At 43.0% G+C, this 25,532-nt stretch overlaps 1 protein-coding gene and 1 pseudogene across 3 annotated transcripts in view; both read left to right on the top strand.

Annotated features, from left to right (window-relative positions):
• Positions 1-25,532, top strand: part of LOC148026114 (protein GAMETE EXPRESSED 3-like) — a 207,116-nt gene that overhangs the window by 171,521 nt on the left and 10,063 nt on the right. For all 3 annotated transcript variants that reach the window (XM_087693372.1, XM_087693371.1, XM_087693373.1), the window contains 2 exons: positions 10,536-10,568; positions 10,695-10,757. In XM_087693372.1, the coding sequence (XP_087549498.1) occupies positions 10,536-10,568; positions 10,695-10,757 (96 nt within the window). The remainder of the gene's footprint in view (positions 1-10,535; positions 10,569-10,694; positions 10,758-25,532) is intronic.
• Positions 16,482-17,342, top strand: LOC148026115 (uncharacterized; annotated as a pseudogene).

Raw genomic sequence — 25,532 nt, 5'->3', positions numbered from 1 at the left:
ACAGTCTGCAAGAGAGAAAGAAAGAAAGAAAGAAAGAAAGTTATATTAACATCTTCAACAGGCCAAGTTGGCCTATGAGACCAAAATGTTGCATACAAATGTCTGGGAGATTTCAAAAGTCCCAGTGAAGCTAACATTTATGCTATGTTGAACTAAATTGAGTAGGTACAAAATGATATCTGGACTAGATACAATCTAGAGGTACTCCCAATGCGGTGTGGAACTGCTCCTAGGGTGTTCATCCTAAGATGTTCCGCATGGGTCGGTCTAGCATGGAGAGGCTAAAGCGGCGGGGCAAGGCCCTCCAATGGCAGCGTAGTATCCCTTGACCAGTGTCTTCTGCGGGGACGAGGGCCGGCGGGGCGAAAGACTAAAAACGCAGGCAGTAGGAGAGAGAGAGACTAAAAATGTAGGCAGGACAGCCTGAAAGAGAGAGAAAGATTAAAAACGCAAGAACAAAACAGCAGCAGCAGTCAAAATGCTGAAATCAGCTCCGAACAGTGTGTGATAGGGTGGAAACAGGCGCCAGACTATTGTAGACAGCAATGGCCAGCTTGGACTCCGATGTCCTCCGCGTCCGAGGTGTGGGCAGCAAGCTGAAATACCTGAATTTTGCAAAAACGAGATTGTTTTCTAAATGGAGAGTGATCAGCAACAGTCACTTTGCTGTAAACAGCTGCAAACTGCGGGTGGAAGGCTGGAAACAGGTGCTAGACTGTAGATGATAGCAAGGGACAGCTGAGACTGCAATGTCCTCCGCGAAAGGGTGCAGGCAACAAGCTGAAAAACACCTGAAACCTGCAAAAACGAGATGTTGATGTAGCGGAAGAAGAAGAGAAGTGGATGCCGAACTCACCACCGGTCTTTGCCTTCGCTGTAATGGAGGATCTTCGCTGCTAGGTGAGGAGATCCAGCTCTAACACCATGTCAAAAGATGGCGTACCAGCGAGACAATAGGGTTTGCAAGGAGGAACACGGAGTGAACTCAGTAAACACGGAGAACAGAAGGGAAGAGAGAAGAAACTCTGATGAATGGAACAATGAAGACCTGAATCATGGAGTGAATGTGATACAAGGGAACAAGGGTGCCGTAGCACAAGGAAGATGATGAAGACAGCCACGAACCACGAACCGCAATGTCCTCCTCAAGGGGTGTGAGGGTAGTGGAGAGGCTGGAGAGAAGAGGTGACGAACTGATTGAATCAGCCGTGGTGAATGAATGAGAGAGTGGCCTATAAATAGGCATAGTCAGTCTAGGATGGCGCCCCTTTTTGGGGCTGCAAACCCTAAACGCAAAACGCAAAAACGCAAACTGCAGGTGAAGGGTGAAGGGTTTCTCAACAAAATCCATTCCATCTTCTTTGGCCTTTAGTCAAATCCAAGATTTAAGAGGGGTATTAGCTATCATTTGTGTCATGTGCAATCATCTCATGCTTGTGAGCCTCAATACGAGTGAGATGGTGATATTAGGAGCTTTAATATTGTGTCTATCTATCATTTCATGTGTTTTGATGGAGGAGGCAGCTCTTTCTGAAGCATGCGTTTCAGTGCATTACACTTTCAATCATGTTTAGTGTATTCATACTAGTTGTTCTAGTTATCTAGCTTAGTGTGTTTCTTTTTCAAGGCTAGAGGCTGTGTTTACCCTAGCAATAGTGAGGCAACAAGTTTTTCTAGCGACCAACATTTCCTCTGTCAAATGATCACCTGGTCGCCATCTTTTTTGCCCCCATTATGATGATGTTGGCCGATTTTTGGCTCCGATAGCTATTTATAGTTGACCCACTTAAGTGGGAACACATTGTCTTGCAAATTTCAGCATTCTTAGGCATCTGGTGGCACTTCTCCATCATCTAGTGCTCTTTATCATTAGCCTAATCCGATGCCCTTACTAACACTTTGGGTTGTGTTCAGGGAATGATTAGTCCACATTGTATTTAGTGTTCTCTTGGAGGTTAGTGCAGATTTTTTTCTTCCATTCTCTTCTTTCGTTGCAGTTTGTGTTTCCTCTTCTCTCTCCTTCTTTATGTTCTTCCATTGCACAACTTCACATAAAGATTTGACATCGAGTAGGCCGGTAGCAAGTGCTACCTCCATCAACTCAGATAAACTGAACTAGAGCCTCAAGCACTCATTTCCAAGGGATACCACTCGTGTGGCCCTAGTTGGGTGCCAATAAGAGCCGACTAGACAGAGTAGTTAAGAATGCCAATGGGGGGACGATGTCCAACCATTCTATTAGCCAAAGAGGACGTGTGAAGGGATGTGACTTTGTCCTTGCATGCAAACTTTGTTTTTGGAGTAAAGCAAATTGGTGAGAAGGCATCAGCCCAATGTGTGTGGGGGGCGTTGTCCAAGTGACAAGAAGTGTGCATTAATCTCTTGAATCTTGCCACCGGTTGAATGCGTGCACTAATCGTGATTTAATGTGCATGAAATCAATCCTCTAACCCCCCAAAATCGCACTCTATAAGCCAATGAGGACACTTGAAGGGATGTGACTTTATCCCTACATGCAAACTGTGTTTGGAGTAAAGCGAATTGGTGAGAAGGTGTCAGCCCAATGTGTGTGGGGAGCATTGTCCAAGTGGCAAGAAGTGTGCACTAATCTCCTTAATCTCGCGACTGGTTGAATGTGTGCACTAATCGTGATTTAATGTGCATTAAATCAATCCTCCAACCCCTCAAAATCACACTATCTTTTCTTATCCTTGTAACTTAGAAGCCTAAATTTTCATAGTAGCCTTGAATCTCAATAAATACCCCTCACATAGCATTGTCCCAAACATCCTTATTGTACCCATTCACCACTATTACTACATATGATGGTTATAGGATTTGTGTTTATTATGTACTTAATGGATTTATTTATTTTTTTGGGAGCTTTTTTAAGCGTGCTTTTGGGAGATATTCTAGTACAGCAAGCTTTTTGGGGGCACACTCCTACTAATCAATTGTTGATTCATCTTTTTTTCCCCCTTCAAGAAAAGAGAATTCTATTAATAACACCTCAAGGAAAAACCTAAGGAAAAATACAAAGTATAAGAAACTCTACAAAGAGTAACTAAGTACATCACAAAATACAATAGTTGTGTTAACAACCAATCATGTGGGCTATAAAGCCAAACCATCTAAGGGACACAATATGGAAGAAAGTGCTTGAGTCCCATGTTCACAAGAAGGCCTCTCTTTTCTTTCTCATCCTCTTAGAGCTGTCCAATATCCTCTCCCATCTCCCTCAAAGAGTGTGGATGATCTCTTTCCACACTAGAGTCTTTTCTTTGGATACATCCTGAAGGTCAGTAACATGGTTGCATCTTGTGCTCTAGATGTACCAAACATGATGTTGGCAATCTGCTCCCATCTATGATAGTGTCCCTAGGTTCATTGTGCACGCGAGTAATTTGGAGTCTATGATTCCCAATTCTCCTCTAGATCTAAGTTGTATGATGAAATCCCAAGCCACCTTTGCTCTAGTCAGCGCCTGTCTCTTCTCAACCAAATAAAATTTCTAATAAGGTGCTTCACCTAGCTGATGCATGAATGCCAATACAAAGTGATGTATCCTGCCATGTTCCTTAAGTTTAGGTCTCATAGCCTAAATTCTCCCTATCAAAAGTTTCTTATAGGTCTCCTCACCTGGAATTAGACCCCCAACAATAAGCTTAGCCAATAGGGTTTTGCTTTGACTATTTGAGTCTATGATTCCCAATTCTCCTCTAGATTTATGTTGTATGATGAAATCCTAAGCCACCTTCGCTCTGGTTGGGCTCCCATCTCCTCTCAACCAAATAAAGTTCCTAATAAGATACTTCACCTAGCTGATGCATGACCTAGAGAATGCCCATAGGAAGTAATGTACCATATAGTCGCAAGAAGAGCCCAATTGACAGCACGTTTCACCCCAATGGTGCTATTGACTGTATCTGAGATGCCCTCAGGTGTTCGTACTCTGCCTGCCACTGTCTCATATAGGGCATAGATACTCCACTGTATCTCTACGCGCACACCAATGTTTTGCATTCTTTTCATGAGTCTAGCACGTGGCACTGTGTCAAAGGCCTTGCGAAAGTCCACAAAACAGCAATAGATCTTTTTCTTGAATGCCTTGCCTTCTTCAATGATTGCCCTCAACGTAAAGATATGGTCTAGAGTTGTATATCCCCTCCTGAGGCCAGCCTGGCCTTTTGACCTCAGGCCATGCATCTCGGCCCATTCACTCAACGCTTGTTCCACGATAGAGCCATATATCTTGGCCAGCATGTGTCCAATCATGATAGTTCGGTAGTTACTAGGTAGCGCGGGGTCTCCACTCTTAAAGAGCGGCACAATAATATGGTCTGACCAACAGGTTGGAAATCCCTCACAAACTGCCCTATTAAAGATGTGAGCCAGCGTTGGTGCCAGAATATCACAGGCATGCGTGAGAGAGAGAGAGAGAGAGAGAGAGAGAGAGAGAGATTATTGTGTGCACATTAGGTGATGGAGATGGGTGAACATGTGGTAGGAGTGTGATACAAGCAAAAAGAAAAAACGTGAAAAAATGTAAATTTTTGGTCAATAGGCCTAGAACGTCCGTTCCAAACAGGGAACGGCAAGGAACGGCCTAGGGAACGACAGGGAATGTTCCCTGGCTGTTTCACCTCCTCCAAGGGTCTGGAACGAGCTAAACCGTTCGTACAGGCCGTGTCAAAAGTTGACGTACCAGCGAGATAGTAGGGTTGGCGGGGAGGAACATGGAGTGAACTTGGCAAACATGGAGAAGAGAAGAGATTAGCATAGGCCTCATCTCAACTTTTCAAGAGAGAAAAGCACAACAATTATGCTAGAGAGACTTTTCGAGGGACTGATTCACCTCCTTCCCAAAGATAACGGAGACAAACTAGAGATCACACAATGAAGACCGAACCCTTTTCTTGGAACTACATCTAAGATCCTTGTGAAGGTGATCAATCGTCACTTTCTCGGAATCCACTGATTCTAGGAACCAAGACTTTATTGTGCTCCTTCTCAACTTTGAGAAGGCATATCACTAAGTGGATTGGGATATCACTAAGACCTTATTGTGCTCCAAGAGGGCACGATGCTGAGGATAGAATTTCCAAAGCACTGGGTTAGGGGAATAGCAGCTCTTTACTCAGCACATAGCCAAGTTATGATCAGTGGGGAGAGAGGATACATATTCAACATTCAAAGATTTGTTAGATAGGGCTGTCCAGTAGCCCATTTCTTGTTCTTATTTGTAGTAGAGGCCATGAGCTCCTTCTTAAGAGACAACTCTACATATATCAAAGACATCTAGTTACCCATCCTTGATTTTGAGGAGCTTCTTGACATGGAGTTTGTTGTCACCAACACTATCTAGATGATAATGACAATAACTTTAGGGCCTTCGTGATGACCATGGAGATATTTTGTAGAGTAGCACTAGGTATTTTGGGTACGTGGCACTAGGTAGCTAGAGCAATGACTGCATAAGGATTTCACATGCCTCTTCTCTTGAGCATCGTACAGAAGCTTTATTGGACCTCAACGAGACTCTCACTAGTAGGGACACTTGATGAGCTGGAGTGGGATCCGAGAGAGTGGCTATGGCCGGCCACTGCAATCGCCAAGAAGCCACCGAGATTGTTGGAGTACACAACGAGGATTGGCAGACATGTACTGATGTAGGAGGACATGGATTGGGCGTCGTCACGTAGTAGGCACTGGGCAGAGCACAGCATCACGGAGCCTTTCCGACCAACCTTCTAGCGCCGCCTATGGTATAGCTGGAGGCCGAGGAGGGTATCGTATTTCTTATGGCTGGTGGCACATGGAGTCTTGGTGGTGGGAAGTTGGCTACCCTAGATGCAGGAAGGAGGTTGTAAGCGTTGCACACAGCAATCTCTAGAAACCCCAAAGCACTGCCTTTGGTCGTGTGAAACAACGCAGCTCGTGTGGAGAGGAGCATGCCGCATGCTTCGTTGTATAGCACCCAGCCTTGGATGTATCTCATGGGGAGCTTTCTGCTAGCAGGCAGTCAACCAGGGCCGTCACCTTCTATATGAGGCCAAGATGTAGGACACGATATTCATTATTAAGGCAGGGTCGTGCGCAATGGTCGGTTTGGAGGCTCTACCCATCCGCCAAGTACTGGAGCCCACAGTAGACCATTCTAAGGTATGGGAGATCATAGGGAGTCTTACTGGATGGCATATTTGGAAGGTGCAATGTTAGGAGGCTTTTGGCAAAGAGAGACTTTCAGTACATGCGACCTTAGCAGAGCTTTGGACCTCCATCATCCACTCCCTCTCCACGGCCGATGGAACCAGGTGCAGGGTGAGTCCAGGGCTCGTCAAGAGCTCTGTTGTCATTTCATATGCACTTGGGGCGGCCATGACTTGTTTTTCGTGATGCAAGTGAGGAGCCCCAGATGGTGATACACCATGACCGCCCTAAGAGACTTGCACATCTGATATATCTATGACTCTGCATCAGCTCCAACTAGTTTATTGAGCATAAGCACTTCCTTGTATTTAGGTTTTTTTTGAAGTAATATAATTAGCCATAATTTATTTGTACAAAAAAAAAGACATATGACCAGCAAGGATCCCCCCTCTTTACATACATAAAGGGTAGACTCCGTTGAGCTGTTTATGAACCCTTGGTTGGGTTAAAAAGCATCAATCTTTGCGTACAAAGCTTGTGGAGCTTGTTTCAAACCATATAAAGCCTTTTTCAGCTTACAGACCAAGTGTTCGGATCCCTTAACTGCAAAACCAATGGGCTGCTGTACATACACTTTTTGAAGTTCCCCATGTAAAAATGCAGTCTTTACATCAATCTGATGCACAGTCCATCCATAATGGGAAGCCAAAGCAACCATAGACCTAATGGTAGTCATGCAAGATGTGGGAGTAAATGTCTCCTCATAGTCAATGCCTTTCTTCTGTGTGTAACCCTTGGCCACAAGCATGGCCTTATATTTGTCAATGGATCCATCTGCATTCCTTTTCAGCTTATAGACCCACTTTGTACCAATGGCTTTCTTCCCAACAGGCAAAGACAATCCCATGTTTAATTCTTTATGATGGAATCAAACAGTTCTCGAAAAGTGCAAGTAATGCCTCTACCAACCATGAGCCTTTGGTGATCAATACTAGTGAGCCAACCAATAGGCCAAATCATATTTGTTGATGTTAGAGGCCTAGTTTGTATGCAAACAAATGCTTGGACAATTTTTATGCCAAGTGGGAAGTTTTGCCCGGTGTGTAACTGGCCTTAACACCATTTTACACCTTGTGTTGGGTACGAGTGTTTTTTTTATGTTCATACATGATTACATATACGTAAGGCTTACCATTGGTTTGTGCGAGATGTGATGTGCCCAAAAGCACCATTGTCAAAAAACCATGTGCCCGTATCCTCAATAGAGCTAAATGCTCTATCAGCCCAAGAAGAGTCATAACTGCATGTGTAAAAACAATAGTCCATGTCTGCAACAAAGGACGTCTTAGTAGCAGTAGAAGGTGCATCTGAAACAGACATCCCTGACTCCTCCTTCTCCTCGGTTATGTACTTTCTACATTCAATGATGTAGTGTCCTAGCTTCTTGCAATAGTGGTACTTGCCCTTCTTGGCTTGTGTGTCCCCCCTATTTCTTATTGCCTTGTAAAGTGCTTGGAGTCCCAGAGCTCTGCGGAGCATTCTTTGCTTGGCTACCCTTGCCCTTCTGCCTTGCCATAAAAGCTTGCTCAGAGGCTATAATGTCCACACCACTGTTCTTTCGTGTCTACTCTTTCTCTAAGAGCAAACTGACTAACTGAAGGAAAGTGAGTGGCTGTGGGGGAATCTTCATGGTGAGGTTCAAGGCCGTATGAAAGGCCAAGTAGGAGGGCGGAATTCAAGGTAGCAGATATCAACTGCACATCTAAGTAATACTCATCTACATTCATAAGTTGCTCACGCAAGTCCTGAATTTTATTTAGATGATCCTGCATAGAATCACCCTCATCCATCTTCACTGTCTCAAGCTCTTTCTTCAAGAAAGAGATGTGTGTCTTATTTTTTCTAGCAAGCATCTGCTCTAAGGTCAGCCATGCTTCTTGTGAAGAAGCTGCAGACCGAATGTGAGGGATGATAGACCGCTAAACTGCCAATGCAATCAGCGAGACAAAGCCTGTGCATCCCTTGTATCCCATGCCATTTGTTCTACTAATCTTTGGGGAAGAAGCTGAGCTAGAGCAGGCTTAACATGCTGAGTTGCCCGTTGTCCACGCCCTCCTAGAGGAGTAGCAAGAGCCACAACTCTGGGCCTAACTTCTTCACCGCTAACATAATCCCAAAGATTCTTCGCAATCAGCACATTCTTCATCATGAAGGATTAAAGGAAATAGTTGTTACCATCCAACCTATCCTCCTTGGATGCGCAAGTAAATACATCACCTCCCTGATTTGCCATGATAAATGATGGTGATTAGAGAGCGCAAAAGAGCCATGCCTCAAGCTAGACCAACATGATTTGCCATGATAAATTATGCTAATCAGAGAGCAATGTCTCAAGCTTGACCAACCTGCAAAATCTCAGAATAGCCAAAAATTACAGCAAGTACTTTGTTGTAATTAGCCAATTTAAGCACACTGTCAAAACTCTCTGAAATGCATGCTATCGAAGGTGCAATAAATGCTCTACAGCACTAAAAATGCAAAAGCAACAAAAACTCTGCCGTAATTGTGTCCCACACTCGTACTGGAACTGAGAATGCTTGCCCAGGCAAGAACCCCCTTCCTGAGAAGTAAATGTGAATTAAAATTTGATTTTTTTTTTAATCTTTTACCTCCAATTCTGAGCTATGGTGTTGGACCTGGTGGTGTAGGTGCAGCTGGAGGTCGAGCTGGAGGCAGGCAAGCTGTGTGTAGGGGACGGACAGACTGCACAAGAGTCGGAGCAGCTGGCGGGCGAGCTAGGCCACAGGCCAAGCGGTGACTTTGCCTGGTGAGGTGGGCTGGAGTGTGAGGACAAAGCACTGTAGGAAACGAACAGGGGGCAGGTGTCGTGCTACAGGCCAGGTAACAACTTTGCCTGGCAGAGCAGGCTGGCGTGTCGTGACAGGGCGGCCGATGCACTGCAACTAGTGGCCTACTAGTGGCTTTGCTGGTGACAATGGAACTACTGACAATGGCAGAGGAGCTGGAGATGATGGCTATGAGGTCAGTTGAGCTGAGGCTCAGCCTGATACCAAATGAAAGAGGAAGAAGAGATCGATGCTCAGCTGAGAGTACAGTAGACAGTGTAGAGTGTGAGAGCACGACACCCAATGCAATAATCTGAAGTGTGTTATGCAAGTACAAAGTACAACCCTTAAACCTTAGGGTTGTAAGAGGGTGTTCACACCCAAAGAGTGTGAAACATGATAAGTGCCTAAAATTGTGTAACATAGGCACATAAAATAAAAGAAATAAATCTAGGGAAAAAACCTCTCATACGGAGAGTAAAAAGTGCCCTAGTATCCTAATGAAGATCACCATCAAACTTCTGTGAGTGTAGGCATGAGTCGATCCCAAAACGGGCTACTTGTAACATCAAGTTATTTGTTCAAAATGGATGAACTTTCATGGACTAGTTTTTATTTAAATCTATTATTGATCTTTTCTCATAACATCTCAGCTAATGTATTGTCAAGGACTTAATAATCTAGCAAAACTATGTCATGTTTACAATTATTTCTAAGTTTTTAATACCTTTTGAGCTTCTTTTTAGGGTATTTAGTTATCTACAACAATTTATGTTTTATATGGGTTCATATTTTTTCAAGTATTTTTGTGATAGTAAGTATAAGTTGCTTTTTGAAAAAGGAGGTACTTTCGTGGATTGTGCCAACAATCTTTTCTTCTTTAGGGCATTTAGTTATCTACAACAATTTATGTTTTATATGGGTTCATATTTTTCAAAGTATTTTTGTGATAGTAAGTATAAGTTGCTTTTTGAAAAAGGAGGTACTTTCATGGATTGTGCCAGCAATCTTTTATTCCAAAAACTCATCTAACTTTAAATAGACTTAAACGCTCACCTAAACAAGCTCGCCCAAAAATTTCCCACCTTAACTAAGTTATAGCTTTAAAAATAATGTTTCTCACTAGTTTTTATCATAACTCTTACCTTTATCCATTTCTAAAAACTAAAACATTGCGCCAAATGTGGTTTTCCATATAGATGGTTAAATATAACAATTGTGTTCTATCCACATGGCACGACATATTTGAGTGATACTCTAGAAAATTCCCTTGTTAATTTCTCTAACTTTTGAAAAGTAATTTGTCTTGCTAACAATTTTTCATCTAGTCAAAAGAGAATTTTCTAATGAAGAATCCAAAAACATTGAGGCATTTCCTTCTATAACTTTGTATATGAACACTACAATCTAGATATTATTGTCTTATTGAAACTAGACTCTAAAAAGTAGTTGAACTCCACATCTTGTGCTTTCAATAATTCAAGTTCTTAGTTTGTTTATTATTCATATTGTGGTTCAACATGGCTTTTGTTTTTTCAGATCTCTCAAGGAAGAGTTTTTGTCAAACAGAACGTATGTAACTTCTATCTATACGAGTCAAATCAATTGGATTGGTTGTTTAAATCACATTTATACAATAGATAAAGTTGTTTCTTCACGATATGCTCATACAACTAGTTTTAATTTTTCTAATGCCAGGAAACATATTTGTAAGCACTTGCTCACAAGATCTCTCTTTACCTAGGGAGATATTTTATCCAGGTTCTCTCTCTCTCTCTCTCTCTCTCTCTCTCTCTCTCTCTCTCTCTCTCTCTCCGTGAAGATAATTGAATTAAGTAGTAAATATGTACATCAGACCATCAAGTCAGCATTCTCTCTAGATCTCTTAATTTCTGTTACATCAAACCATCAGGTCATTAGAGAAATTGACAAAAGACTATCAGGACTTCAACACAAAGAAAAAATCACACAATTGGAGTAGAACGAGCTAGGTGGCAGCAATGTCAGGAAGAACCAGGTCAGTTGATACCATAGAAGAAATGTGCCATAGCACTAAACCTCGAACACGGGCCACATGACCATGGATGCTCGAAACCAAATCAAAAATAAAAGGCATTCTGAGTACGCCAAATATGCCACAAGGCAATCCATCTAAGGAAATGGAAAAGGCAGGAATAATCAGAATGCAAAGAAGGCACAGAGGGCAACTTTCCCATAATCCATGAACGGCCTGTTATCCGGAGTTGAGTTGCCGAGAGCCACACGCGAGAAATAAAACTCCAAATCTGACCAGACAAGAGGCTAAAAGATGAAGCAATGTTTCATCCCATGTAGTGCAAAATACACAACGACCAACAAAGATCTTTCAAGCACGCAACATCTCTCCAGTTGGAAGATCGCCAATCAAGAGTCTCCACAAGAAGACTTTACCCTGATAGGAAACCTTAGACTTCCAAAGCTGAATGAATCTTTCGTGCCACTTCTTTTTGCCATCCCTAAGATGCCATAATTTATTCACCTTTGTAGTGACCCATCTCTTGGCCTCCACCATCTAATGATATATCTGGTTAGTAGACCTCTTCTCGAAATCATCCGAGATCACAAATATCGTGTCATGCCATGGATACAATGGCTGTAGCAGTGGCAAAGGAGAGAACCTCTGAAGTTTGACCTGTATGGATGACCAGATGTCACAATAACCATGGGGTACCCAAAAGTGCTAACAAATACGTCAAAAAGAATAAAGACGGGACTGCCTAGGAATAACACCGTCAAAAACTTTTGGCAACCCCAAACAAGCCATCCGATTATACTGTAGTCTCTGCAAATCTTTGTCCGGCCAATCCAACAACCTAGAGGATGCCAATACTTCTCCTTGCAATGAATTCACCTCCTTGCAAATATCAAGGGGCACCAAATTGAAAAATGTAAAATCTCTTGCTAGGATGTAATCAAATGAGAAAGGATAAAAGACTGGGAGATCTTAATAGGCATCGAGGAATTAAGCACTTGCCACCAGGAAGCATGAATAACCGTGTTACCATGAGAGATGCCAGTCTTTTCAATGAAAATTTTATCAATCTCTGACCAAGGATGACTCTGTACACATAAAGCCTGCAAAAGGGCCAACCTCAAGACTGTCGTATATGCAAATTAACATCCAACAAAGCTTTCCCCCCCATCCGTTTAGGCATAGTCACATGCTGCCACGAAATCCAGACTTGTCCCAAACGATTGCCTTTCCTTTTCCACAACATGAATCTAATAGGTTGAACCAATTCCAAAAGGGACTTCTTAGTCTAGGGGAGCAGTGGTAGAAAGAACGATATCATACTTATCATAATACATTGAGCAACTTTTAGTCTAACATGTAAAGGCCAGCCTTAAGATTTCCAGTACATGGACCTGTCATGAATCCGGAAGGCCATCCAATCGAGTAAGGCCCGAGGTGCTACCTCCACACCAATAGGATATCCTAAGTGTCTGGTTATATTTCCCTTTGAGATCACAATTCCATGCCAGCCCAAGGCCTGCAGATCAGACTCCATACAAGAGAGTAGTATAGTTTTCTGAGTATTAATATGAAGACCCGATGCCAAAGCAAAAAGATTCCAGGCCACAATTGCCCGATTAACATTAGTGTGATCATCCTTAAGGAACATAAATGAATCATCTACCAAAGATTGACCCACAAGTTGGGTACCACTGGGAAGAGACATATCAACTATCTCGCCTTGATCAGCCAACTTATCCAACAATGAGAGCATCGGGTGAGTGACCAAAGCAAACAGCGAAGGGCTGAGAGGGCAGCCTTGCCTAAGAGACCGAGATGATGTAATTTCCTCTGTGATCCCTCCATTAAGAGCAATACGAGCCACAGCTCCCTAAATAATAGTATCGACAAGAGAAACCATGCGAGAATCAAATCCCATTGTAGACAATAATTTCCGCAAAAAAAACCAGCTAACATGATCAAATGCCTTCTCAATATCGAGCCGAAGCATAACTACTTGCTGGCCTGAAACTTTAGCATAGTCAATTCCCAGTTGAACATTCAAAATGTTATGCATTATATTCTGACCTTTAATGAAACCATATTGACATGGATGAACAAGATACGGAAAAACTTTCTGCAATCTGTTGGCAATGATTTTGGATAAGATTTTATATAACGAACCCATAACAGAAATGGATCTCCATTGTTTCAAAGAGGTTGGAGAGGAAACCTTGGGCAACAACTAAATGACAATAATCTTCCAGTCTAATGGCATCATACCAACATTCCACGCTTGCTGACACAAGCGAGTGAATGGGTCTTTAAGCTGCTGCACATTAGCTGAAAACAGCTCATTAGGAGGCCCATCCCATCCAAGACTTTTTCTTCGGGGCACATGGGACAGCACTTCTTCCACTTCATCTTCTGAAATATCAGCCTCCATTAAATCCACCCATTTTGGTTTGACCTGGTTGCTAACCAACTCGCAAATATATCGGTGAGCAAAGTGAACAACATCAGAAAAATTCTCTTGCGGACCCAACAAGGACTTATAAAAGGCAACACACATATGAATGATGGAGGTAGGATCGATCACCATAACACCCAGTTTATCCATTAAACGCACAATATTTTCCCAGGCATATTTCTGGTGCAGACAAGCAAATAATTGATTGGATTGACAATTATTATTGTATAAAGCTTCAGCTTTGGCCAGCAGTTTGTATTTTGCATATTCCTCTTCCTGAAGAGAATGAACCTTGCTTTTCAACCATTCAATGCATGTGAGCAAGTCATCATTAGAATCCCCTAATTGACTCAGAGACAAGGAGTGGGCCAATAAAGATTGGGCATTGTGCAATTCAGCTTGTAAAGAGGAAGCATGATGAATACTATATTGATAGGATAACTCTCACGCATTATCCCTAAAAACAGCTCATGCGTCCCTCCCTCCAGATAGGACCTTCAAGCTACAAGAAGCGATCAATTGCTGAACACATTTCAAAAACTGATTCTGTTGCAGAAAAGATTGATTAAAATTAATCAATCAAAGAGGCAACCGAGCAAGAAGAGCCTTAAATACATGAACTGGTCTATGGGTCATTTCCAAGACCAAAGGGTAGTGATCTGATAAGGCATGCCATCGTTCCACCCACATGTCAATAACTGCAGGAAGAAAGGAATCACTCCAACAAATATATCCAATCCAATTTGGCCCAGGTGTTAGGATGCTGCAAAGAACGATAGGTATAACCAAATTGTGATGGATACATCAAGAACCACATGTCCTGCTTCAAAGACCCATCTGCAAGGGCATTCCAAGCTTGTCGCTCAAGACCATCCATGACTAAGTGCAGAGAAGTCGCCTAATCCCCAAATACACATGCATTAATGTCGCCCATGACAAAACCTTGGTGAGCCATGGAAAGGCAGTACAGGTCATTCCACAATTGACGACGTTCCGTTGCAGTGGAAGGAGCATACACGCCCACCAATCACGAAACCCCTCCCTCATAAAGTATTTCCAGAATCACAAATTGAGCTCAAGAGTCCTGAGAAATAAACGATGGTTGCAAGAAGGATTTGACAGACAACATAACTCCAGATTCAAATGGAGCTCGACCACTTAAAAAAACTACATAATCCTTATAAACATAAGAAGAGTCAACGTTTATGCTCCACCACACAAAATACATCCCGATTTCCAGCAAAAACAACCGCTTTTCATGTACCTTTTACGTCTATAGCTTTAGCTGCCTGGAATCTTTCCATCTCGCTTCGGATTACATCTACAAGGTCTGCCCTTTGCAAACCAGCAATCGAAGCACGAGAAGGAAACTGTTGTTGCTGTGAATGAAAAATATCCCTAGGAGGTACAAGCCTCCCTTGGCATCAAAGCGCAAAGCAGAATTGAAATTCCTTTTATCATCCCCTGCCGGAGCACGTGAAGATTGAGGGTTCATGTAAAACCCCCTGCCTCTACGTGAAAGGTCTGAGTGATGGGGTGCGGCGGTGGATGTAGGCAAGAGTCGAACAAGAAGCTTGTCTTGCATTATGTCTAACCACTAATACCCAAGAATCTTCCCGAGGAGACACATTCCGGTCAACCGCAAGGGAAGTACGCTCAGGACCCACTTGAGAAACCTCCTTCTTACCTTCATCACAACCATGTTGGGGAAGCATCTCAGGATCAGCTCGCGGCTTCCGCAAGGGAAGTACACTCAAGATCCACTTGAGAAACCTCCTTCTTACCTTTATCACAGCCATGTTGGTGGGGAAGCATCTTATTGATATTGCTTAAAAGATAATAAAGCTTTTGACTTGTATCACAAGAGAAAAACAATGGTGTATCTTGAGAAGTCATCAATTAAAGTAACAAAATATCAATATTGAGATTTCAATGGAGAAAAAGGTTCACAAGTATTAGTGTGAATAAGATCAAGAAAACCTCTTGAATGAGTTGTGGTGATAATGTAAAAGGTTTGAAAAAATGCTTTCGAAGTACACAATTTTACAAATCCCATGTGGGGATGAGCTTTAAATTCTATACCTTGAATAAGGTCCCACCAATAAAGATCAACAAGCTTAGAAAAATCAGAGTGAACAAAGCGATGATGCCATATTTCACAATTAAGATCACCAAAACTATAAAAACATTTGCAACATCTTCATTTAAAGATAAGTCCATTTCGAGAAGCGACAACTATGGTTATGCCATGATGCCCACCATTACCTCTTTCAATTTTTCAGCTGCTAGAGATCAGCTCACGGCTTCTGAAGTATGTGCTAAGGATGGTGGTCTTGCATATCCATGTCTGGATCTATAGTTCACTGCAAAACCTCAGGATTTTTGTCACATCCTGAAATGAAATGGCCCAATTAGCCACATCTGAAACAATATCCAGCAAAAGTACCCCATTTCAACTCATAAACCAAGGCTGGCAGTCCTGGAACCTCAAAACGAATTTTGGTCGCGGGCCAGGTTTCCCTATGTCCCAAAGCATGCATGCCCTGTTCCTATTGCGGGAATCAGGTCCAGCTCCATGTCAAGTCGTGATCCCATTCCGCCTACAGGGCCTGCTAGCTAGCTCCTACCCGTCGGCCCTGCCGTCAAATCCCTCGCCTTCTCGCAACCCCTCATCACCTGCACCACCTCAGCCCTTCATCACCTGCTTTATCTGTGCCACCTAACGCCAACCTCTCTCGCCATTCATCAACTCCCCACCCACCACCTTTGCAGCCCCGAGTTCCCTGTTGCCATCTCCTAGTCCCACAGTCCCTCCTGTTGCAAACAATAAACCTGTCATGAAATGGATGTTCCTCACATACACTGGAATGGTTATCCTCTATTCTAAACTCTAAATCGAGCTTCCCTATAGGCCCAACACAATAAGAAGGAGTTCGCCCCCAAAATGGAGAAGGTTCAGATAGAGCAGATGATTACCGCCATCAACAAAGTCAAGGAGTATGACAATGGACTGAGCATAGTGAACAGGCAGTTGAACGATAAGATTAAAAAGTTGGAATTGAAGATAGAAGCCCGAGATGGAAAGATTCAATCCCTTAGGTAGTTGTTGCTGAGTGACATTCAGCTCAGCCCCAAGCTAGAGGAAGGAGAAATTCAACCTAGCATGACCGAGGAGCTCACCCACATCAAAGAGGAAGTACAACAACTCCAAAAAAAGGAGACGACGAAGGAGGTTGTTTCTTGGGTAGAGATGCTCAAGAAAACCCAACAACAAGTAGAGGAGGTAGAGCAATGGATTCAAATTGCAAAGGGGAAACACCTAGCACACTCACCTACAACAACCATAATCAATGACACATTGGAGGAGGAACAAAAAAGGAAAATGAGAGCACTCCATGTTTGAGTGACGGGGCTGAAGATGCATGAAAAAGTGGATGAGGACACCAAGGTGCTATACACGTTAATGAATATTAAGAAAGACAAGCATGTCTCCGCTTGGAGAGTGGGCAAGAAAAACACAAAAGGGGAGAGCTCAAAAGAGCGTGCACTCATTCTCCGCTTCCCCACCATGGAGGCTAGGAGAGACTTCCTAGCTCAACGCCGTACATTGAAGGGGATCGGTGTGTTTTTGGGTGATGATCTCACACCAACCCAACTAGCCCACATGAGAGAGTGCATGCCAAAAATTAAGGCAGCCAGGGAGGAGGGCAAACTCGCCTTCTATAGAGAAGGGAGAGTGGTAGTCATGGAGAGGCGCCACAAATGGTGTGAGACCTATACGACCAGCCTTGCAGTGGCAATTTGGAGCTGTAATGGAGCCCTCCGATTGGATGTGAGAGCTTTTGAGGAGACATTCAGAGGGAGAGATATAGTGTTCTACTGAGAGACACATTAGGGACCACATACTACACTTCCACGCGGATGATAGGCTATAGGTGGGAGTCAGCTTGCGGGAAGGAGACACCCACAGACCACAATAATCGCGGGTCAGGAGGAGTGAAAGTGTTATTCAAGGAGGAGCTATAGCAAATGATCCAGGTAGTCCGCAGAGATGAACAGGCCAGATACATATGGGTGAGAGTGCGTGGTGAGGAACGCACTTTATATGTTCCCATATGCTATTTCCCCCCTATGACGTCTCGATACCCTCCACCCAAGGGGCAATCACCATATCTGGCTTTGGATGAGGATATTTGGGAGTTCTCGAAGGAGGGATAGGTTATCTTACTGGGAGACTTTAATGCTAGAATAGCCTCCCATCAGGTGTCTTTCTTTGATGCATCTGAGGAGATGCTATAGGAGTTAGAGCTATAGATGGAGAGGACATCTCAGGATATGGGGAAAGTCACCGAATATGGGAGATACCTTGTGGAGATGGACACAGCACAGAGGTTGGCCATTCTCAATGGCCTGGCTAGATACCCCCTATCCGGCGCCTTCACATGTTATCCTCACCGACACGGTGTCAGCATAGTAGACTATATTCTTGCCCCACCGATGCCTATATCTCACATCTAGGACCTCTCAGCATCCCCATGCCTTCTCGGAGTTGCAGTGGATCATGCCTACCTATCATTCACCATCGACCTCCAATTCACTGACACACAGACCCATCATGCAGCTCACCGACACTTGAGATACCTCTTTTCCAGAGAGACAGAGGATATCTATGAGGCGGAGATCCTTAGATTTTTACATGATGTAGACCCCAACGTTCCATTACAGGAGCTGACTCAGTAGTTCAGTGAGGCTCTACACATCGCTGCAGGTGTAGCCTTTCCACACTCACGACCCACACAGAGAGCCTCCACCGGGGTGACACCTCGGAACAACTAGGATGATGATGAGTGCCGTGAGACCAGAGCATGGCTACAAAGAGAGATAGCACTGGGATCCACTACCCACAAATAGGCACAAATACTCTTTAGACGCCTTACACGGTGGAAGAAGAGAACATTCTTGGCCCAACTGGAGTGAGACCTATATCAGTTATTCTTGAGCCAAGACTCTAGAGAGGCTTGGAGGCTTTTCAAAGAGCATTGCCTGACCACACCTATTACGTCCACCGCTGTATAGGAGGGTTATGCAGCTAGTCTTTATATTGTGGAGGGTCAGCCACCTCTTCTTGACCCACTTAAGCCTTGTCTAGAGACCACTTTCTTTACAGAAACTAGGGTCCGAGAGGCCATTTACAGACTTAGCAGAGGAAAGGCACAAGATCATGATGGATTAGTAGCCGAGCACTTGATCCATGCTAGAGATTTGGTGGCATGATTCCTAGCTTACATGTTTAACAGAGCCATGTGTGAAGGCCTACTAGAAAGCTGGAGCACGAACACTATTGTGTCTATCCTCAAGTCAGGGGACCCTACTCTACCCAATAACTATCGGACTATCATGATTGGGCATACATTGGCTAAGCTATATGCTTCCATCTTTAAGCATGAGTTAAGCAGGTGGGCAGGGATGTGGGGTATTAGAGCACAAGGACGGGCTAGCTTTAGGAGAGGCTTCTCCACATTGGATCACATCCCATGGCCGACGCACCTACTACTGCTTTGTGGACTTCCGCAAAGCCTTTGACACAGTACCGAGAGACAGGCTGATACATAGATTGCATGCCATGGGAGTACCGAAAGAGCTCAATTGGGGTATTTCGGCACTATATGAGGGACTTGTGGGCAAAGTCCGGACACCTGAGGGCCTTTCGGCACCTATTTACTCCACCATTGGGGTGAAGCAGGGATGCCCCCTCTCTCCGACATTATTTGGCCTGTACATTGATGGGATTGCTGATTATATTTCACAGGAAGGAGATAGAGGAGCTCCACTAGCTGACACTTGGATACCTCTCCTATTGTATGCAAATGACATTGTATTGATAGCTAACTCTCCAGAGGGTCTACAGAGACACTTGGATACATTACACTTCTATACTTTGGACAATGGACTTTCAGTGAACCTTGGTAAAACCAAGGTGATGATATTTAATACTACACCATAGTGGGTCAGGAGATCAGCACCTAAATTCACATATGGATCTGAGGAACTGGAGTATGTGGATTCTTATACATACCTGGGAGTCTTATTCAGAGGGCCCACCTTTTCTATGCGAGAGGCAGCAGACACTAGATTGACTCGTGGATACACAGCACTAGGTGGTTTGGAGAGGATGTGCTCACAAGTGCAATTCCAAGAACCCCGCACCAAGCTATGGCTCTTCGATACACTAGTCACATCCACACTACTTTATGGAGTACAAATACGGGGGCCTGGTCTTGACCACCATAGCAGATCAAGGCGCACTTATGATGGATGGAGGTCGATGGAGAAACCCCTAGTGTCCATGATATCCAAGATGATCAGATGTAAGGCCTCAGTGCCACATGAGATCATCAGAGCCAAGCTAGCAACTACATCGATTGTGGTAGAGGCCCTCACCTGATGAGTTGCATACATACATAGCCTATGGGACTCACCCAGACACAGATATGCACGGTTGGCCCTTGAGTCCTCCAGGCAGCTTGCCAGAGAGAGTGATACTTCATGATGGTATGCACAGATGTCGGCCCGGTTAGAGCTGCATGGCTTTAGCATAGACAAGTTACCCCCCTTCCAGTACTCCCTTGATGCACCATCTCTTGATCTGAGCAGGTTAGAGATTCTGATCGGATCTTGCCCAATTGGATATCAGGCGGACATGGTTGATGCCAGGGCAAGAGCTAGGGACAAAGATGGCTTTCTACCGCGATCATTTCCTTCATACTGTAGATGATGGATTTATTGTTGGCCCAAGATACATGGACACCCACCTTTCCCATGGGATCAGATGTACTATCGGCTAGTTGCGCACCTCCTCACATCAGCTAGAGATTGAGACTGGCATATATAGATCCATTCCACCAGAGGAGCGCATATGCCAGATATGCCAATTAGAGCCAGAGACAGAGGAGCATTATATCTGCCGCTGCCCAACGTATTATGAGGTCCGTGGTCGTTTCCACTCTCTCTTTAGAGACAGATTTGGACCACTATCCAGAGTCATGGATTTTACCGATCAGCGATGCCTTGACTTCTTTTTTCTTGAGATACGACGACTTCGTGACATGCGCCTCAAGAGTACAACTGCTCCAAGACACCATGGCCCTTCACAAAGGCAGCTCACAGACTTCTTTGCAAAGGAAACTCAAAAGGCTTCAATAGAGCTACAGCCATAGTCCACACGAGAGCCTCTCACCGCCACAGTCCACACACAGACAAGGAATACTAATTGATTGAGCCATTCAGCTTAGCCGATCTAGATGTCCTAGGCCTCGACACAGACACCGACAACACCTTCATAGGTGGATACAGGGGATTATTGCTCGGGCTAGAACTAGGCCCTCCATACCCACATGAGATTGTACCATTTGGAGCTCATTGTTACTAGATAGAGCTCTATGTTTTACACATGGCCATAGTTAGTTTCCTTTCTTATTTTCTTTGTGCTACATATGTTGCCCAAACAGTTGTACCATCATACACATGATTGTAACTCATGGTCTCATAGGTCATTTTGGCCTTTTGTAGACATTAATATATCATTTCATTTCTCTCTCTCTCTCTCTTTGCATGTAGGGATACTGCATGATATATCGATTGCAATATGCATGATACTTATAGGTTAGTATAATACTAGGAGAGTACAAGGTATATTCATTGCAACATGATACTTTCCTTCTGCAAGCTTGTCCTATGCCACACGAGATGGATCACTCTTTGATATTCTTTATGAGGAAATTTTAAGATATGCTAGCATTGGGAACATACTATTAATGGGGGATTTCAATGCAAGTAGCACTGGAGATAGACAAACTGACCTTTACATATATGATAATGTCGTGTCCAAAGAGATTGATATAGATGAAGTAGGTCTACTTACGAGACCCCATGACAAAGAAGTGAGCATCTATGGGAACACATCTATTAAAACTAGGAAGTACACATAGACTAGCAATCTTTAATGGCTTATCACAATGGCAAGGACCAAATACTCTCACATGTTGGAATGACAAAGGAGGGCCAGGTATAGTGGACTACATAAAAGGCTCACCATCATAGCAGCTAAGAAACGTGTTTCTTTGAATTTGAAACTTAGGAAACGTTTCTTAAAGTAGGAAACATTTCTAAGAGTAAAAAACGTGGGCATTTTTAACTTCTTTTTTTTTTGTGAGTTGGAACCCAAAACATGGTTTTTTTGACACAAACTAATGGGCAATGTTAAACATGATGATGATGATGTGTAATGACTCGTAAGGGCTTAAGATTTTGGATGAGAGATTGATTTTTTTGTGATTTTGTTTAGTTATTGGACTTTGCCAATCTAGTATCTATTCTTGTCTTGAGATTTGAATATTATACGACTTTAGTCTCATTTATGAGTTATTTATGATATATTACAATTCATTTTTTATTTTGACATTTTGTCAGTTTGTTTTGAAATGAGAATCTTGATGTTGCATCAGTCCATATTATAGATAGGCTATTTACATATTAATTTCAATTTTCTTTGTATGATATGTATGAATCATAATGTTTGAGTTCTAAACCATAATATAGCTTGTCCAAAGACTAACTTTGACGTAATTGACAAGTCAATAATGGATCATGGATATGTTACATCTAATGTATTGTTCTCAATTGACTCTATTATTACTCAAGCTCAATTAGCCATTCTTTGTGTAAGAGAGAGTTCCATAGAGGTTTAGAACCTCTTTCCCCAATCAAAACTATTAAAAACCCCTATATAAAAAAACTCGCGTTTCTTATTTTACCCCCTCTTGAAAGAAACTTACGAAACACATTTTTGACGTTTTGTTTCTAAACGTTTCTAGCTGCTATGCTCACCATCATTGACACTAAACATTCAAAACTTAAAGGTATTTAAGGAGCCAATCACATAGTAGTAGATCATGTTGTTCTGACATTTGCAAACTCTTGTGGACATATGAGACATGGAACACCATGCCTCTCTAATCTTCCCAAATACTACGTAAGATAGGACACCTCATATATCTATAGTAGCTCTTCGTGGACTAGTTTATAGACATTGGATTTGAGCAAATCATTGGAGGAATCTACAAGGGGCTTAGCAAAATCCCTTCATAGATCAACCATGTATTCATTCCCACACAACTTGCCCTAATGTAGACCCACATGCTCCATTGTTCCCCAAAATAGTTGGTATGATGGTGAGTGCAAAGTTGCCTAGGACATACAAGCACTTATACTCACACGTATATTCTATATAGTATAAAGAGATTCCCTATGAAATGGTTAGACAAGTCACAATACTATAATCCCGCTCTTTAAGAGGCAAGTTCATATGCTATGGTCAACTTGGAGGCACTACCCATCCAATAGGTACTAGAGTTGACAATAGAGCGGTCGGAGGTATGGGAGATTATTAGGAGCCTCACAATTTGGCACATGTGGAAGGCATGCTATCAATTGGTTCTGGGCAACGAGTGCTTATCTACATATGAGACTTTGGCAGAGCTCTAGACCTCGATTATCCACCCACTCTACGGCCCCTAGGATCAAGTGCAAAGTGACTCTTGAGCTTATGAGGAGCTCCGATACCACTTCTTACATACTTGGGGTGGTCATAATCTGTTTTTCATGATACATGCAAGCAACCCCTAGTGGCGTTAATCTCCTCACCATGGCTTCTATCCCCCATGCCCCTTAAACTACCTTGAGAGGTTTGTATATATGATTCCAGCATGACTTTGTAAGCTCCAGCTAGTTTGTTGAGCACATGTACTTCATTGTGAATTCTTCTAAGTAATTTAACTAGCCACATTTTTCTTGCACACAAAAAAATAATAATAATACTTGAGGGTAGCATAGCAAAACCTCCATGGTGTCGCATGTGCAACATGCACAACAACTTACAAGTACATGGATGGGAGTGGATACATCATACATAAATGATCATACAAATAAGAGAAGTGTAGGCTTGAGAGAGAAGGTTGAGAGAGAGAGAGAGAGAGAGAGAGAGAGCATAATTTGTTATAGGTGTGTTTGCTAATGCTAATGAGGTGAACTCATTGCTCAGGGATAATTGTTTTAAAGCACCTTACATTCTCTTAATTGGTCCAACACCAAGAAGTTAAAGAAAAACCTTAGTGTCAAAGCATGTCAATAGTATCTCTTGTAAACTCACGCCAAAGGAATTGGTAATTCAAGACAATGGTCACCATTTGAGAGTTGCTTGCTCCATGATTGGTACAATCCAAAACAAGAATGTGATGGTGACCAAAAAGACCCTATGTTTTGTATGAAATTGTATGAATATGTATGGGATGGTATTGTACAAATCAGTCTATACTATATATAGAGATGAGCATGTATAGCAGGAGCTAGAGATTCCAATTGAGATGCAATGGGGGGGTCCTAGCATTATATAGAATTGCAATGGCTCATTATGGTCACACCCAAGGTGATTGGAAGAGGTTATGGCAAGTAGAGATATGATCCTACTCACTAAGACACTCCAAAGCTAGGAGGGGGGGAATTTCTAGGATCAAAGGATACATGTGTGTCAAAGAGTAGACCACCAAAGCATTACACATGGATTAAGGGGGGTAGCGGTGCTCTTCTGGCAAGAGTTAGAGGGGAGAGTTTCCACCATTTCACATAATGTAGAGACACAATACATGTGGGTTTGGGTGGAGCTATCATCAGGATAGTATACATGTATTGCACTATGCTACTTCCCCAAAGGAGTCCAAATTTAGTGGAGGATAGAGGGGAGGATAGGGAGATGGATAGGATTAGGAGATAGCAAAGAAGAAGAGGATGTCACAGTCACCATTCACATTGACCTTTCAGAGGAGACACTTCTCAAGTTTGGGGAGGATCCTCTTCGTAGGAGACTTAAACATCTAAACCCAAGATCGCAAGTGTGAGGTGAGAGCTACTTCACCCACTAGACCTAGTAGAGATTGGGATGAGGAGAACGATGGAGGATTGGGACCTAGATAGTATGGGGTATGGACTACATTGGTTGAGCTAGGAGTATGACACCACCTTATTATCTATAACTAGGTAGAGAAGTGGCCTTCATCAAGAGCATTGATGTACTTCCAACCCACAAGATCCAACATTGTGGACTACATATTGGGATCCATCCCTTTCGTGGAGATAATCTCTTCTTTCAACATACGAACATGGCCATAAGAGAGCAGATTACACCTACCTCACCATCGCATTGGCTTTCATCTACACACACCCCCATAGCTACCCCACACCACCTTCTACTTCACACCCAAACTTGCTAACATCTGCACACTTCACATGCACAGTACCAACAACCTAGGGTGCATATTGCACTTGGCTAGATCACAGAGAAGGAGACCCAGAGAGAGTGACAACACTTTACTTGCTGTGAGTATGAGGAGATACACTACTAGAATCTGTTGAAAGATATGACAAATGATGTATGCTCTAGGAAGAGATGCTCTGTATCCCATAAGCACAATGAGGAGAGTGGAACAACCCAAAGGCTACATAAGCATGTACTTGGTTCTTATTTCAATGCAATGCTATTGTACTTTGTACTTCCAATCTGTGTCCTTGTCATGTCTTACTCAAGATTGTGTTTATGAGTCCAAGCATTTACTATTGGAACCTAATTCACTTGAGTAACAATCATTGTCTCTTATCTATGTCATCATGGTTCATGTCTATGTATTCTATCCTCCTCCATAGCTAAATCATGCTCAAGTTCCGTGTTTCTCAACATGGTATCAGAGCCATGGTGGGCATAGCTAAGCTCATCAAACTCTTCCTTTAGCTCCTCTTCATCTTTGGTTAGCTCATTGTCAACTCATGAGCTCATTTCTCACTCCAACTCCACTCTTTCCTTCATGGCAGCCATAGCCAGCCTACACTTACCCTGCTTGGAGCTCTCATCTCTTTTCATAAGCCCAAATCTCTTCAAGCTTCCTTCTAGACATTTGTTCCCTACCTCAGGGCACTCCTCTATGTCACATCACAGTCTAACATTGGTGGTTTATGACTCTAGTAT

This window comes from Lygodium microphyllum, chromosome 14, assembly GCF_053477565.2.
Source record: "Lygodium microphyllum isolate KBCC chromosome 14, Lygodium_microphyllum_v1.1.10, whole genome shotgun sequence".
NCBI classification, from domain to species: Eukaryota; Viridiplantae; Streptophyta; class Polypodiopsida; order Schizaeales; family Lygodiaceae; genus Lygodium; species Lygodium microphyllum.
This window is presented reverse-complemented; position numbering and strand designations above follow the sequence as displayed.